The sequence below is a fragment of the Psammomys obesus genome, unplaced genomic scaffold (assembly GCF_907164565.1).
Source record: "Psammomys obesus unplaced genomic scaffold, mPsaObe1.curated_primary_1811, whole genome shotgun sequence".
In the NCBI taxonomy this organism is placed as follows: domain Eukaryota; kingdom Metazoa; phylum Chordata; class Mammalia; order Rodentia; family Muridae; genus Psammomys; species Psammomys obesus.
The window spans coordinates 753,756-771,262 of NW_026592710.1; the positions used below are offsets into that span (position 1 = coordinate 753,756).

A 17,507-nucleotide genomic window follows, 5' to 3' on the forward strand; every position below is an offset into this window, starting at 1 on the left:
CACACACACACACACACACACACACACACACACACACACACACACACGCTTAAAAATAAAATAAATTTTTAGAAAGAAATGTTTTCTCGGTAGAAAGCAGAGTGATATAAGACATCCCTGCAGTCATTTAGCACCCCTATTGCTCCTAGCTCTGTGCAGCAGTGTGTGGCTGGCCACTGAGGCAGTAATATGGGAATAAGAGTTTGGAATCATCATGCACATCCTAGCTTTCTCTCTCTCTCTCTCTCTCTCTCTCTCTCTCTCTCTCTCTCTCTCTGTGTGTGTGTGTGTGTCTGTGTCTCTCTCTTTCTCTTTCTCTGTGTCTCTGTCTCTTTCTCTGTGTCTGTGTCTCTGTCCCTTTCTCTGTATGTCTCTGTCTCTGTCTCTCTCTTTCTCTTTCTCTGTGTCTCTGTCCCTTTCTCTGTGTGTCTCTGTCTCTGTCTGTCTGTCTCTCTCTTCCTCTCTTTGTTTTTTTTGAGACAGGGTTTCTATGTGTAGCCTTGGTTGTTCTGGAACTCACTCTGTACACCAGGCTGGCCTTGAACTCACAGAGGTCTGCCAGCCTCTGTCTCTCAAGTGCTGGGGTTAAAGCCGTGGGCGACCACCGCTCAGCTACATCATCTCCTGGAGATTATGGAAAGGGAGAAGGACCTAGAGTTTGGAGGAGGCAGTTTCAGGCATAGGATAGGCAATTGCAACTGAATTTGGAACATCGGCATGGCTCAACCCCCAACCCCCACGTGAAGAACCTGACAGGAAAGCTGTTACCTGGTATAACTTGTAGTCTTTGGTCCAAAGCCCTGGGATGTCTGGTTCAGCCAGTATCTCGTCCTCTGTGTTAATGATTCCCAGGTCCCCCTGAACGGACTCGCTGGATAGGACTTTCACTAGATTGGAAGGCTTGGGTACCGCCATCTCACTTTCCTGCCAGCAGAAGACATGCTCAGTACAGGACAGGGCATGTAGAGTGAAAAGGAAGAAAACAGACCCCTGGGAACCTTCTGGGTACTTGGCCTGACAGCCTCACAGTGTTCTTTCAGTTCTTTTGTTCTTTTGGTTTGTTTTGTTTCTGAGACAGGGCTTCTCTGCGTAGCCCTGGCTTTCTTGGAGCTCATTAGTAGACCAGCCTAGGCTTCACCTCACAGAGATCTGCTTGTCTCTGCCACCCCAGTGCTGGGATTAAAGACATTCTTCTGTTCTTTACAAAGACATAAAGACACATAAATTCTTGTGACTTTTCCATTAAAACACAACATACACACGTCTCTGGATTACTGAATGCCTTCCTGCCATGTTCAGCAGAATCCAAGAGTTTTGCTCATAGGGAAACAGCATGATTAGCGGATGTTTGTGATTCCCTGCCATTCCAGCAGCGATGTTCATTGTGTTGCGCTTTCATGATGGATGGCACACCAACCATGGAAAAGTCCCGTGAAAACTCAGAAAGGATGGCTGTGCTGGTTCTGTTGGAACTGTCTGGGGTCAGGGCTCCCCTGACTGTGCTGGGAAACCAAGTCCCACCCTCCTGGAGGAAAGGAGATTACTGTAGAGCCCAGGTTGTGTTCCTAGGAGCAGAAATTAAGGCTGTGACATAGGTGCATTAGGAAAGTGACCCAGGGGTGTCAGAGAAGGCCTCTCAGAAGGGAGCGTGCAGGAAGCACAGAGAATGTGCCCCTAAGGGAGGACAGCTTCAAGGGACCTGAGGGCCCCAAGGTGAGGTGTGTGAGAGCTCCACCCAGTACACAGAGAGATGAGAAACAGAAAGCTCATAATGCACTACAGTCGCAGGAAGCGCTCCAGAGGCCAAAGGCCAGGAAGCCTGAGGAAGTGACTCCGGGAATGCAGGATGCTGGGTTTAGGAGAGCTAAGTTGGAAACAAACCTTGCCAGTTTAGAGTGTTGTCTCGGTAGGCCTTTGGCGTAAGAAAAGTATTTGGCTTTCAGGCAGATACTGGCAGTGGGTGGTAACAGGCCTCTTCACCAGAGACTGACTCCACTGTGTATATGAGGGCAGATGCGGGACCTTCCCTTAACTCACAGAGGCAGCTCTGGAGGGCTCCAGAAGCACCACTGGCCAACACGAGAAACTTATGTGAGGGAGAAAAGGACCCTGGTGGAGGTCACAGGGCCATGGTCCTAAAGACCTTAGCCAGCCTCCTAGTCACATCTGAGACCTTGGCCCTTCCCAGCTGCACCTCCAAGTGCCTGACCCCAACGTGGAGACAGAGGTGTCCTACTCACCAGCAGGCAGCTGGTGGTCGGGGCAGTCTTCCCTTCACAAAAGTCGGAGATGTACTTCCAGGTTTTGTCCCTCAGAGTCTGTCCGTCTGTGGATTTAGCGGGTGGATGCTGCTTCCTCTTCCTGTGCTCTTCCTCAGCTTCCTCTTTCAAAATCCGACTTACAATTTCCTGCTTCCGAAGTTTCTGCTCCTCTTCAAAAGCCCTGTAGAAAGTGCTTGTCAGACAAGAGCCACATGCCCTTTTCCAGCACCTGCAATCTGGGCAGTGGCTACTGGGGGTTTCTTTTAGCTCTCTGGTCCTTCCCTGGAGTTCAGGCCCAGCCTAGGAGGGCTGTGGTGGAAGGGCACCATATCTTGGATAAGCTCCAAGCTCCATGGACTGTGTAACAGATAAAGCTCATAAGCTATACTAGACTGGAGATGACTTGAATCCTCACCTTACTGAAACCTGTCTGGCTTTGCGTTTGACCTATCCAGCTTTGAACTGTCTCACTTAGTTCAGACTAGAAGTCCTCTGGTCCTCATGAGCCTTTCCACCCTAGTTTCTAGGCTGGCCGCTGAGGAAAGCCAGCTGAGACAAAAGGCAAGGGCACCATTAGGGGTTGGTGGCATCTCACTCATTCTCAGAGTCACTGTAGTTAGGCACCATCCAGGCAGAACTCTGCTGGCAATTGCAGGAGTGTGCCTACGTGTGTGTGCTTTGCATATTAGTGAGACACTTCAAAGAGGAGGATGGCTTGTAGCAAGAGAGCCAGCAGGCAATATCCAAGCAGATCACATGCAGTGACCAGCAGGGAATGGGGACTTGGGAGAAAGGGCTTGACCCTTCAGAATGAGGACATCTTTAGACAGAGACACTAAGAAGCTGGGTTAAGTAGAAATTACCTGAGTGATGTGTGTAAGGTGGGAAAGGCCAGATATGAGGCAGGTCTCTTTGGAAACTGTGAGACCAAGAAAGTGACACTGACTAATGGCCTGGTGGAGACCAAAAAATGCAGCAGCAGGGCAGTAAATACAGAATGAACCCCAGGCATCCCCCAATGAGGTAGTTACAGAAACTCAGGAAGCCACGGGAAGAAATGGGAAGAGAGATGCCCTAGCCCCACTAAGAGCCCCTGCCAAAAGTCCCCAAAGGTCAGCACTTCCTGGAGACTTCTGTTGCCAAGGTTGGGGGTGGGTGCTGCAGCCTTCCCCGTAGCCCACAGCTGCTTTCCTGCTTTCCATGGAAACTCTGGGCAGGAATCAGCTTTGTTACTTTGGGGGATGAGGATTAAGCTTTCTGGTTGTCTTTGTGCCCACTCCCAGACAGGGGTCTCCCAGCTCTCACCGCTTCTGGGCCTCCAGCTCCTGGTGCCTGCGCTGATGGATGAGGTGCTTGAACGCATCTCCACCCTGGGCCAGGATCGCCTCCTTCTCCGTAAGGGCCTTCTTCTCAGCCAGGGCCGCCCTGTTCTGGCTCCATACCTGGAACTTCTTCAGGGTTTCCTGAAAATAGGCAACTCTAAAAGTCACAGCAGCAGCATGTGCTCATGTACACACACACACACACACACACGCCCACATACATATACTCATTTTCAGACTTGTTCTTTGAATGATTGTCTTTAAATCAATGTTGAAACTTGTGGGTCCCAGAACAGGCAGCTTGCAAACATCCATCATTCTGCTTGTGTTTCTCACCTAGCACGCAGCCCAGGGTCCCTGTGGTGCGGCACTCTGTGCAGCTCTGTGTGTGATGGCGCTCTCCTACTGGTTCCATTGTCTCAGTCTTCATGGTGCTGCACCCACTCTTCCCTACACCACCTTCCTACCTAACCTGAGCCCTGGTGCTGGCCCTCACACCACCCTGGCCCTACCACCACTGTTTCCCTGACGAGGCCCTCTCAGAACACTGTAAGCTGTTCTTGTTCTTCTGGATCAGGGTTTCTGTCACAGCAGGAGCCTGTGACGGAGGCATGGTACACCTTCAGGGAGCAGCTGAGCAGGCTGGTTGGCTCGTGGCAGAAGCCCAAGGTCAGAATTCTGACTCCCATGGAGAGGACAGGGGCGAGGGGCTGCTGGTTAGCCGTACAGAGAGGCTGGTGTTGGGTCGGCACCCACCCGACTGGCGGTGATGTTGTTCTTCAGTGCCAGCACAGCATCCATTCTCTGTTTCATGTGCTTGCGGGACTCCATCTCCTCCTTCTGCTCCTGCTCACGAACCCTGGAGTAATGTTCATTTTACTTAGTTTTTGTTTTTTTTTGTTTTGAGACGCAGTCTCTCGATTCATCCCTGGCTATCCTGGAACTCACTATGTACACCTGGCCTCAAACTCAGAGATCAGCCTGCTTCTGTCTCCTGAGCAATGGGATTAAAGGTGTGTGCCACCACGCCTGGTGTAATAGGCATTTTTAACAGAGATGTATGCAGGCAATACTGACAATTACAGAGTTATAAGCCTTAGGCCTGGTTATTTCTACCAGGCGAACAACAAAAGCTGACCACATAGAGGTAAAGTGGATAGGTTCTGCCATCAGGGCCTGTCTCTATGGGACAGGAGTGTGGGGATGCTCTCTAGAGTCTATGGCCTTGTGACTCATGCTCCCCTCGAAAATACAAATAGCAGCTTAAAATGAAAATTCCATATTTATTTGTTTCTGATGATTAGGTAATTACTTAATCAGGGAATTTCAAAGTGAAACCTACGAACCCACACTCCTAAACTCCTCATGGACATTGACAGAAAAAAGATTAAGCTCTAAAAACCCACCTTCCCAGAGAGGCCTTCAGGAACTTCACTGCGATTCTGTGGTTTCTCTGGGCATCCTCCAACATTTTCTGATGTCTCAGCCCAAGCTCCTTTTGTACATGCAAGGATTTCCTGCAGTGACAGAGGCAGAGGTTAGAACAAGTCTCACATGTACTTGTGTGTCACAGATATTAAAGTGCTGCTGGGGGCTCTGGTATGAGGGAGCCTGGCAGGAGAAGAGACCAGCAAAGATGGTGCTCTAAAGAGATAAGAGTGGTTTCACCATCTTGGGAGGGCAGAGTTCAGTTGAGCAGAGGATGTACAGGAGCTTGAGCACTCCAAGGCTTATACAGGCAGAGTATCCAGGTGTGTGAAGGGGCCAGAGCATGGCACAGCTGGAAAGGGGCAAAGGGAGATGCAGAAGGAAGGGTCTGACAGTTTCAGTGGTGAGTGGGCAGGGCCCACGGCACAGATGTGAGGAGAAAGGACTGTGAGCTGCATCCAAGAAGACTTGGTGTAGACCTTGAAGGAACTGGCCAGGGCGGGCCTGGGCAGCACTTACCGGACCCTCAGCAGATGGTTCCTCTTTACCTTCTCCAAGGTTTCTTTCTCCTTTTGAAGTAGCTGAGCTGCGTGTACCTCGAGGCACCTTTGCCTAGCTTCCGCTGCTTCTTCATTATGCTTCCTGACATCCTCAAACTGCCCCTCCTGCAGCTCAAGGTGCCACATGGCATTCCTTGTGAAAAGAAACCATTTGTTGTTTGGGGTCGCTAAGGATGTGAAGACCTGGGCCCACCCCTCTGAGAAGCATGTCTAGGGGTTTGGGAAGAACTTTAATTTGATCAGTATTCTAAGCAGACACCGATAAGACACTACTACTGAGGACTCAGCACCCTCCTCTCCGGCTTCCCTTTGGTTCAGTATTACTGGAGAATGAGGTCTCACTGCCTGGTCTTCAAACTTAGGAAAATCACCATCACATCAAATCTGGCCTCAGGCACTCACCTCACCTACAACTTCAGTCAGCTCACTGTAGTGGTCCCCTTGCCTGGCCTGAGGAAGGAATCTAGAAAATGTCTTCTAAGGGGGTCTCCAGAGCTTCCATGAATCACCCCAAGTCTTCAAACATGCTTGGAAGAGGCCGAGAGAATGGGAGTAGCCAGCCCTGCCTGGGGCATATCTGGATAACAGGGGATCTGCCTGACTCTGGTCTTGGGTGACTCCGCCATCAACTGTCAATGAGTCCTGCATCTTCGGTGGCTGTAATGAACACAGGCTCCTCAGGTTCCCAGCATAAGCCCAGGAGCTTCGCAGCTCATCCGTATTTGGGATGAGTAGCAAGAGTGTAAAACAGAACTGTCCTTCCTAGGCTGTGGGAAGCCACACACCCATGAGTCAAATGTGGTTTCCTGCCTCACAGCTGACCCAGCTACACAGGTGCTACAGTGTCACCACAGCTGACCCAGCTACACAGGTGCTCCAGAAAACCGACCATACTGCGGAAGATCCTCTCCTGGGGCCATCCTCTGCCTGGAGGAGGACCCTGTTAGATAGGACCTAATGAGAGAAGGCTCATGACTCACTATCCAACACTGGGAAGAAGCATTTCAGCTGAAACGAGGCATATCTGACAGCAAAGCAATAAAATGCTTCAGGTCTGTCAGGCAGAGCTATAGGCTTTTTAACAAATGTGCTAACTTGCCTTTGCAGTTAGCCTTTCTAATGCATGACCAAAAAGCAAGTTGGGAAGGAAAGGGTTTACTTGGCTTATACTTCCAGGTCATGGTCCATCACTGGAGGGAGTCAGGGAGGAACTCAGGCAGGGCAGGAACCTGGAGGCAGGAGCTGATGCAGAGGCCGTGGAGGGTACTGCTTACTGGCTTGCTCTCCATGGCTTGCTCAGCTGCTTTCTCATAGACCCAGGACTACCAGCCCAGGAATGGCACCACCCACAATGGGCTGGCTCCTCCTCCACTGATCACTAGTTAAGAAAATGCCTTGCAGCTGGATCTCACGGAGGCATTTCCTCAACTGAGGCTCCTTTCTGATGACTCTAGCTTGTGTCAAGTTGACACACAAAATCAGCCAGTACACTCACATTAAGAAAATTTTCTTCCATTCTTAGTTTGTTAAAAAATGTTTTGGGTGGAAGAAAGGAACAATGTATCTGGGGAGAACACACTATAAAAGCTTTATCTTGAGTAGGGAACATTCCCTTCATGATGGCTTCAAAACATTCACAGCCACTCTGGTTCTGTGGCATATGAAGGCCACAGTTGGGAATACTGCCCTTAGAAACAGGCTCTGTGTTGATGGAGTCCTGAGAGGCCGAGGCCAGGTGGCCATGCGAGGCTGCAGCACAGGTGGGCTCAATGTATCTCCTCCATGCAGGTAGCACAAAGGGCTTTGGGGAAGTGGCAAACTTCAGATCCCCCACAAATAGACACACCACCAGAGACCTTTATTTGAACCTCCAGTGTGGTCAAAGAGCAATAACAGCAAGAGAAGCTTTGAAGAAAAGGGACCACTTGCACTGGAGATAGGAGAGATGCTACAGCCATTTCTGAATTACCTCTATAAGTTTCACATTGTTTTAAAGTGAAAAAAGTTTTAAAAGTAAGCAGATGCTAATAGCAACTAAATACAGGCAGGGCCTCCAAAGGCCTTGCCTGCCCTGGTTTCTGAACCATGGAGAGAGTGTGCCAGCAGCAGCTGGAGAGTAGAAATATTTACTTTCTCAGTCACAGACAAACTGACTTGTCTCAGGATGTTGGCTTGGATTGTGACCAATTAGAGTAGGTGCCAGTCAGTGTGTGGTTAAGGCTCAAGAGTCCACTGAGGGAGAGGGTGAAGAGGGTGACACATCTGGTGGGATTATGATATGCAGCAAGGATCGGCAGCTGTCACACTTACAGTCAGGGACCCTGACAGTGCTCCATGCCGCCATGTGTCTTCTGTCCTGGGAGGCTGTCACGTAACAGCAGACCTGTGATGTGGACCCCAGGTAGGGCAGCAGCCCCATGGCTCACTGGCCTGTACATGCTGGGAGCCCTGACTGCTGTTATCAGCGAGCTGTTTATACCCCTTTCTTTGTGGACTTGCTAGAGGCATGTCTAGTTTGCAAATCTAAACTCTCACTAGCAAAATACTTAAATTCATGCATTCCCACTGCCCCTGTGGATGATTCTAGAAAAGTTGAGGGTACTTTTTTATCTCAATACTAGGGATCAAATTAGGGCTTTATCTATGCTATTCAAACGATCTACACTGAGCCCCAGCCCAAGAGTACAGGACGTAAGAAAAAGAGGGGAAGAAACTGATTATACAGTTAACTAAATAAATAAAAGTGAGGAAACTGGAAACACAGTTTTTCTTTCAGCCGCTTTAACATGTCGCCTTTTAATTCCTAAGTATCTAAGCATCTAGAGAGTGAAAAGCAAATTATTCTTCACACTCAAATTATTATAACCTGCTTAAACTCCACAGCCCCTCCGTTGAGGGGCTAAATTAGTTCTTAGCATAACTGTGGCTCCTCTGTTAACACCTGCTGTAGCCTTTAGCATATCAGAAACCATTTTGCCTCCAAGTCTCCTTTTTGATCATAAGGTTAAATTAAGTTCAAGTTCTCAGGCACGTAGGGCCTGAGAACCCGGATACAATTCAATAGTTCAATAGTTCAGCACTTGCTGCTTAGAATCAAACAACAGATGACAAAAGCATGTTCTGCCTGAGTTAAAGATCACAGCATCCTGCTAGGAAAGCTGGAAAGCTCCAAGAGCTCCCCTACCCTAAATCCCAGCCAATCAGCTTAAAGTGCTTTGTCTAGCTGCCTAGATACAATACAATACATTTGGAACAAAATCAATTATGTTTAGCTAGTCAGAATGACGCAATGCTGCCCCTCCCTTGCTTCCTACTCCTGGTTACTTTGTGTGTGTGTGTGTGTGTGTGTGTGTGTGTGTGTGTGTGTGTGTGTGTAAAAAGCTGTCTTAGAAATAGACCATCATAATAGTCTGGCTCCCAGCCCAACTATGGCCTGACCAGTCAGTCTTTGTTCAGCGTTCAATAAACTCCCATCAGTCTGAGTCTGGTGTCCAAGAAGTCAGTGTGCAGTGGCTATTCCCAAACCCATGACAGAATTAGGAATTGTCCCACAAACTGCCCTGATCTGTGTCCTGTGTAAGTCAGCCAGTTTTAACTTATGAAGCCCATCTTCCAGGCTCTTGCAAACTTACTCGCTGTCCTTCAGCATGGCTGTGATTTTGGACTGCAGGTCTTTCTCATTCTCTAGCTCTGTGTTCAGGCGTCTGGATGCAGCCTGGAGACGGCCCAAAGCAGCCCTGGAGCACAGCAATGGAACACAGGATGGATCACAGGTCAGCACAGTGGTCCGCTGAGAAGGAGAGCTGAGGACGGCCTGGTGCTTTCCCTCAGCCAACCCACATTCAGAGCGTCTACCAGAAGCAGGCGAGCAAGTGTGATCCTACAGTGTCAAGTAAAGATGCTTCCTACATCTAGCAAATAGGACTGAGGTGGGGCCTTACACAGGGTCTGTGGGGGCTGGAGGTCATCAGGGCCTCTGCCTTCATCACTAGTCAGGCACTCTCTGCTATGGGCCTCAGTTTCTCTTAGGAAACTAGAAGGTAAATTCCTGCTTGTCAGACCCCTCAGAGATAAGGCCCAGGCACACTCCCTGAAGCACCACCAAGGCCTGGTGCTAAGTCAGATCCACTCTGAGTCTTTTCTCTGTCCCCCTTCCTTCCTAGCTGTATGGCTCTCTCAGTCTACTGTATTGTACAACCAGATGCAAGCACTTTATGGAGTGCAGAGCGGGTCTCTCCTCCCGGTGGTAAATTGTCTGAAGGGAAAGCCAAAAGGCCTCACGGATGAGAAGAGCCTAAGGACATGGTTGGGGGACATGGATGAAGAATGTTCCCACACTTGTGCAGGTTCTAGTAACTGAGCAACCCTGGAATTATGTGTGGACACTGAGCTGCCAATGCACAGACTCAGATTGCCTCTTAAATCCCACAAAAAGCCAGGCATGCTGGCTCAGGCTTGGAATGAGACAGGAGGATTGTGAATTTGTGGACGGCGTGGACTACAGAGTAAGGCTCTGTCTCTAAGTAAACAGATATAAATGCTCTCTAGGAAGCCATTCCCAGCAGTGACCAAGGCTACAAGTCCTTCTGGAGCTGTGTGGACGCAGCCTTGTCTCTTCCCTGACCTCAGTGCCCTGTGAGAACATTTCTGGTCATTCTCTCTCTGCATGTGTTTAAACGTGTGCATGTTCATGTGTGTACATGTGCGTGGTGAGATGCCAACATCGGATGTCTTCCTCAGCCATTCTCTGCCTTATTCTCTTTGGACAGGCTCTGAAGCTGAATCTGGAACTCACAGATCCTGTAGGTCTTGCCAGGCAGCAAGATGTCAGGACCCTCCTGCACCTGCTTCTCCAGTGTTGGGGCCACACTGCTCATTGCTGGGTTGGTTCAGGTCCTCACTTAGCAAGTATGTCAGCAATGAGCTTTGTGTTACATTGTCTGTCTGCTGCCCTGGAGAGATGCTAGCTCTAACTGAACTAATGAGAGATGCTTCAGTAACCGAACACAGCAGGCACTCAACATTCATCTTTGTTGACTGAGCGAATGAGCCTCTATGGTATGTCACTGCCTTGGCCACCATGGCAGCACTTGGTTGTCCAGCCTCCTCGCCCTGGATGACCTACATGTTGTTGGCTTCTTCCTGTGTGGCCATCTCAGCCGCCAAGCTCTCCTGCTGTTTGATAAGGAGGTCCATCCTCTGACGGCAGACGCCCAGCTCTCCTCTAGAACATTGAAATAACAACTGGCATTCTATGTTCCTGTAAGTCTAGCCCCAGAAGGCGTGAGTGGGGCAGGGAAGAAAGAAGGTCTAAGGTTCAGGCCAAGGACTAACAATACTCTGTCTTTTTAGGGGTCTCTCTGACTCTCCCAAGTCACTTGAGTAGTGTGTTTTCTGAAAGCCCTGCCAAAGGGGTGAGTTGGGTAAATTCCTAGGAGTGACATGCCTAGGAAGCCAAGGAAGCACAGCTGAGGTGAGCTGTGTGAGCGCCGGCCCCTGAAGAGCACACAGTGACAAATGACTACAGTCTTCATCAGCATGTCATAACGCTCCCTGGGAAGGCCTGGACGCTCACTCCAGCTGGAAGCGTGAGTTCTAAGGACACTTTGAGGGTGACAGGATGAGGACAGATTTATCCAGGTTGCTACTGGATAAATCCTGTCCCCACAGGTGCTGTGCTGGGCTGCCATCCGGTAGCAAGATGCTTTTGTTCTTCGGGACACTCAAACAGGAGTGAAACATCTGACTCAGAAGAGAACAATGGCTGTGACACACATGTGGACACACACTCAGCAGGAAAAGTTGCACACAGCGACCTAGAAGTGGCACACAGGGGACAGCTGCCTACCACTAGTTTCCAACTTTTCTGTATGTTGTGGAACACACTCAGTACTTTCACTGACTACACTGGCAGACCGAGTGCCAGGGAGCCGAGAGTGGGAGGACCTGAGACGCAGGAGGCTGTCCACTAAGGCTGCACTTACTAGGGAGCTCTCAGAAAGACAAGAGCCAGGACCTCCTACAGGACACTGCACAACCAGAAGGTGTGGCTAGGCCATGGGCCTTCAGCAAGGACGCTCACCTGGTCTTCTGGATAAAAAGGTCCTTTTCCTCGTGCAGTTTGTCTAGGAGGTTTAAGCTCTTCCGAAGATGAAAGGCCTGGATGGTGTTTTTAGTGGCTGTCTTCTTCATTTTCTCATTATTCACTTCCTCTTCTTTTGGTGAACTTGAATAAAAGATTGCACTTGCTCCACACACACACCAAGACACGCAACACTGCCCATGAATGCTCCCTCAAAGTGCTCCCCACCCAGCAGCTCCACAGCCTCCTTCAGAGGGAGGAAGGCTGCACCATCAATTACCAGCAGTGTCCTAGGGAAATGGTTTCCTCACATCCCAGGGAAAGACCTGCTACCTCATAGTCTGGATCTTCTAGCTGGATTCTCTCTATAAATCAAGGAAACAGTCAAAACAAAACAAAACCAACAAGAAGCCAAACCACAGTCAGAGTGGCGGCTCATGCCTCTTATCCCAGCATAGGAATGGCGGAAACAGAAGCAGCAACCTGGTTCAGGTCCAGGAAGCTGAAGGCCTCCTGGGCTAAAGGCCCTGCCTCAAAATAGAAAACACAACAGAAGTATTATCAGAAGTCAAAGAAAGCCAAGCTCATACACACATGAGCTCCAGGGAGCTCAGGCGACCCCAGGGCTCTTACTCATTCCTCACCTGCTTCCAGGAGGGCACTAACACTTCACTTTTTGTGTTCATTTTCATTGTTTAATGGAGTTTGTAGCGGTGGCAGGACTTGTATGACACATGCTTTTTTTTTTTTTTTTTTTTTAATTGAGCCAGATTCTCTTTCAAGTATAGTAGTTCATTATTACTTTTAAACTTTAAACTTTATTTTTTCTTTTTTAGGCAAGGTATATGCAGCTTTGGATGCTAGCCTTGATTTTGCTACTATCCTCCTACCTCAGCTGGAATTTAAAAGCCATTTCCTTCAAACCCAACTCAGTTTTTACTTTATTTGTGATCTGTTTTCCTTTGAGCCAGAGTTCCACTATGTATCCTACTCTTGAACTCACATCAGTTCTCTTGCTTTGGCCTCCCAAGTAGAGAGAGATGGTCTCACTCTGTATCCTGGCTTGTCTGGAGCTTGCTATGAAGATCAGGCTGGCCTCAAACTCACAGAGATCCACAGGTCTCTGCCTCTGAGCTGGGATTAAAGGCATGTGCCACCATGCCTGACCCAAGTTATACATATATTTTTAACACGGTAAATATGGGCAGAAAAAAACTAAAATAAAATAAAGGTTCTCTGAATTGCTAATGACTTTAAATGTAGAAGCATTCTCAAAAAACTCTGAAGGACAGCTAAATGGAACAGTGGGCATGCTTGCCTGATCACCTGCATTCAGTCTCCATAAGCCTTATAGCCGATGGAGAGAACCTGTTCTGGGAAGCTGTCCTCCATCCTGCACACCCCCCCCCACACACACCCCAACGTAAAAACTTAATTTTTTTTGCATGTTTGCCTACATGCATGCATGTGCACCTTGTATGTGCCTGCAACTGCCAGAAGATGGTGACAGATTCCCAAAACTAGAGTTACGCAAAGTTGTGAGCTGCCATGCAGGTGCTGGGAACTGAACCTGGGTCCTCTAAACATCGTAAGTACTCTTACTGATGAGACATCTTTCCAACCCTAAACAAACAAACAAAAACCAAAAAACTTTTTTACAAGATTATTGTCTTGAGAACGTCACCATAGACTTTCAAAAAACATAGAGAATTACGGGTTTACCTCTACATACTAATTATATCTCTGTAAAAAGTACTGAAAAGAAAATGTAAAACTCCCAAGCCTACCACCACAAGGAGGATGAAAGAGAGACAATTAGGTGAGAGGGGCATACAACCCAGGAGGAAGAAAGGTCAGAGACAGAGTGGAGGAGGGGACAGGGAACTCATAGACCCAGACTCCATGGTCAGGGAATTGTTTATAGGCTGGAAAGAATACCAAAGCAAGGACATCTCAGAGAAGTTTGGATCATCAGAAATTTGCAAAAGAAATTCTAAAATATTCCAGAAAAAGAAAAGTAGGTCACATTCAAAGGATTAAGATTAAAAATGTTGAGTTGGAGGGACGGCTCCACAGTTAGGAGCACTGTTTGCTCTTCCAGAGGACTCAGGTTCAATTCACAGCCACCACATGGCAGCTTACCACTGTCTGTAACTCCAGTTCTTGGGGAACTCACACCCTCACATAGACATACATGCAATCACATGGAATAAAAATAAATAAATAATGGCATCAATTTATTAATGGTGATGTTGGAAACGAGAAAAATAAGGATGGCACGTGCAGGCCATTATTTATTCTCTTTTAGCAAAACAACAGCTCAAGTTCCCTGCTTGAGGAATAAATGAATTTAGGAGATGTACTTTCCCTGGAATAAAGGGCAACCAAGCACTTTGTCTTTTCTGCTGCTGAAACTTGTCTGATTGGAAAAGGCTCTGTTACCATAATCCATGGAAGAGAAGTTTTCCACAGGGTCCTCATCAGAAAACACGGTGGTGGGCTCTTCCATACTGTCTTCCATACTCGGAGACAGAAACCAGCTGCAAAAGATTATTACATAATACATATCAACAAGATTAGAGGTTAAAAAGTCTTGCTGGGCATGGTGGTGCACAGCTTTAATCCCGGCAGTCGGGAGGAAGAGGCAGAAGGATCTCTATGAGTTTGAGGCCAGCCAGGGCCCTGTTACATAGAAAAACCCTGTCTCAGAAAAAACCAGAAGCTTTAACATTTATAATAGTTAAGGGTGCAGTGATGCATAGCCGTGGCCCGGTGTTCAGGAGGCCGAGGAGGTGCCTGCGACCACCCGTGTGCCTCACACGTTAAAAAGTGGGTAAGCTACAGACTAAGGAAAACACAGTCAGAGCAGGATTTTGGCAAAAGTTTGTATCCAGAATACAGAGGTCCTACATATCTGCAAGATAAAACTACAAGTGTAAAAGGTCAAAACAGTTACGTGTTGCAAATAAGATACAGAAATGGCCATTAGCCTGTTTGTTCTCACACATGCCTACTGAGTATGGTTTGCACGGCTGAGATGGCTCAGCAGGTAAGGGCACTTGCTGCCAAGCCTGACAGTCTGAGTTCAAGCCTCAGGACTCAAGGAGACAGCTGACTCCGGAAGGCGTCCTCTGAACGCACATGTGTTGAGTCACACACATACATACATACATATTTAAAAAGTACTAAAAATAAAAAGGAGCAAATGAACAAATTTCCTCAACAAATGAACGTCAGAGAGTAAGAGGAAAGGGGGGGTAAGTTTCAGATCAAAAGGCCTTAAAAGACACACCAACGAATACTGTGTGCGGCCCTAATTCAAGCAGACAACCCTAAATGAGATTTTTGTGATAATTTCTGAAAATTGGCAACAGGTGTTGAATTTTGTTAAGAAATTACTTTCGGCTGGAGAGATGGCTCAGTGGTTAAGAGCAATGTCGGCTCTTCCAAAGGACCCAGGTTCAACTCCCAACCCCACATGGCGGCTCACAACTGTCTGTACCTCCAGTTCCAGGTGGTCTGACACCCTCACATCAATGCACATAAAATAAAGTTAAATAAATTATATATATAAAAAAGAAATTACTTTCAATTTTGTTGGAGTTGATGATTTTGTAAGTTGGCAAAAGCAAAGTGGTACTTACTAAGGTTTTCAAAGAGAGCTGGGAGCATGCCTGGTACCTTTATAATGTATCAGCCTGGGACATGGACAGCACAATGCCCATACTGATACAAAGAGTGGTTGGCATCTAGGACTCGTATCATCCTCCTGTGGCACACATGGACTGCGTGACCCAGGGAACTGGCCTGGAGCTAGACTGAAGTCAAGACTGTCCAAAACTGTCCATCTCGGTCTTGAGCTCAGCAGAGCAAGGATCGCCCCCCTCCCTGTTCTGTGCCCACATGCCTTGGTGCAGTCCTTTGATCCCCATCTCGTCAATTTTTGAGGCAGTCACATAGCCTGGTGACCAAGACATGTCCAGCTGGCATTCCTCTCCATGCAAATGAAGCATTCCCAGAACCTCAGCCACAGCCAACGATGTTCAACCACCCAAAACCCCTCCCGAGGTTTACTTAGCACTATTCCCTCCAATAGAGAGATGTGTATCGCTGGAAGAGCCCTGTCCCTGAAAGGGCTCCCTCCACCCCAACTCACTGCCAGACTGAGAGCCTTCTGACCGCTAAGCCGTCCAGCACATGTCTGCATGGGTATCTGGACACCCCGAAGGGAAGAAGAGGACTCCAGTCTCCAGAATGGCATTCTTTCTATTTGTTTTAATTTTTCCAAGGCTTTTTGCATTTTTATGTGTGTGTGACTCAGGCCAAAAGGTTTCAAATTCCCTGCAACTAGCATTACAGGTGGTTGTAAATGGCCTCAAAATGGCTTAAGGAATGAAACTTCAGTTCTTTTCAAGAGCCACAAATGCTCTTAACAGTTCAACCATCTTCCTAGCCTCTTTCTCTTTATTTTTGTGATCCTGAAGTTTTCTGTAAGAAAAAAAATTGCAAAAAAAATATATAATGTAAACAAACAAATAAAAAGACTCAGGTTCAGGCGCTGTAGACTTCCTATAGTCAGTGAGTCAATTTTATGTTATCTAAACAAGTCTCAGGAAGAGCATGTACAGAGCTGTGTATACAGCTGAGAAAAAAGAAATCTAAAACGTTCCCAATGAATTTTAAAATATATATGTGTAAGAACAATGGGCCAAAGTTTTGAAGAATAAGGGAGGAGTGGTCTATAAATATTAAGATTTATTCTAAAGTTAGAAAATGAGAACGGTGCTACGGCAAAGAGAAACAGACCTATCGACCAGGATAAAGAATCTAGAAACTGGTTGCCAAAGACTGATGCCACGTCGTACAAAATCTGATTGCTCACCAGCAGAACTGGGGGTGTTTCAGTGGGCATGTTACGCTGCACCCTTTCCTGGAAAATCAGCTCCACGTGGATTAAAAGCTCATTTGTGAAAAATGAAACCACCACAGTGGCAGTGGCCAACAGCAGCCAAGACCTCAAGGTTTGTAAATAAGACCCCAAATGTCTGAGCTATGGGAGAAAATGCGGGCAGTCACCTGGATTTGAAGTTAGATAACTTGTGATCAGATGCTATCCTAAGGAGGCTCAGGGGAAAGCCATGGGGCAGAAGCATACCCCAGAACTTAAAACATTTATCATCAAGACCGTAAAAAGGCCCTATGGGCGAAAACTTTGAAACCAGGAGCTTCATAATGAGGAACACTCAGCCAACGCCTGCGGCGCCGTGCAGTCAGTCCCTCAGCATCTCCGGCTGCCTTCCCTTCTGCTGTTACTCGACAGAGTCCACGTCTGAATGGCCAGATACGGAATCATCTTCTGGAGAGCAGAGCTACGGAGGCCTATCCGCTTCCAGGGACCGGCTCGGCATTTAAAGCCACCCTGGAACAGCGGGACCCGAACCTCACTCAGAAGACGCCGGGCCCTTCCCGGCGGGGCGGCCACGTCCACGGTGGAAACACGTGACGCGCAGCCGTGGCGCCGCCCTTGTTCGGCGCATGCTCAGGGCAGCCCCAGGCGGACCCCGCCGCCGGCACCCACCTCTTCGCCGGAGCGTGGGGCTGCTCAGCGGAGACTTCAGCAAAGGTCGCGCAGGAATGGCTCGGACCCCGGCAAACCCCGTTGGCAAAGAACAGCTCTTCGGTGCGGTCCCTCAGCGAGAGCCCCTCACAAGTGGCCCCTGGACAGTGGTCGGCCCCTCAGAAGTCGCCCCTGACGACGGCCTCTCAACGGCCCGACTGGCCCTCAGCCGCCGCGGGTCTGAGGCTGCGTAGTTTGGGCCCGCAGCTCCATGGCAACGACGCAGCGGCTGCTCCG

The 17,507-nt window shown here is 48.4% G+C and overlaps 1 protein-coding gene across 1 annotated transcript in view; it reads right to left on the minus strand.

Moving 5' to 3' along the window:
- The window catches only part of Cfap74 (cilia and flagella associated protein 74), a 56,828-nt gene extending 39,817 nt beyond the window's left edge, over positions 1-17,011 (minus strand). Inside the window, exons 1-12 of the mRNA XM_055615145.1 lie at positions 16,730-17,011; positions 14,096-14,193; positions 11,934-12,018; positions 11,654-11,797; positions 10,697-10,795; positions 9,204-9,308; positions 5,531-5,704; positions 4,990-5,100; positions 4,340-4,442; positions 3,567-3,724; positions 2,241-2,442; positions 769-924 (exon numbers count right to left, since the gene is read on the minus strand). Of these exons, the coding sequence (XP_055471120.1) occupies positions 769-924; positions 2,241-2,442; positions 3,567-3,724; positions 4,340-4,442; positions 4,990-5,100; positions 5,531-5,704; positions 9,204-9,308; positions 10,697-10,795; positions 11,654-11,797; positions 11,934-12,018; positions 14,096-14,193; positions 16,730-16,884 (1,590 nt within the window). The 5' untranslated portion in view covers positions 16,885-17,011. The remainder of the gene's footprint in view (positions 1-768; positions 925-2,240; positions 2,443-3,566; positions 3,725-4,339; positions 4,443-4,989; positions 5,101-5,530; positions 5,705-9,203; positions 9,309-10,696; positions 10,796-11,653; positions 11,798-11,933; positions 12,019-14,095; positions 14,194-16,729) is intronic.
- Positions 17,012-17,507: the final 496 nt, after the last annotated feature.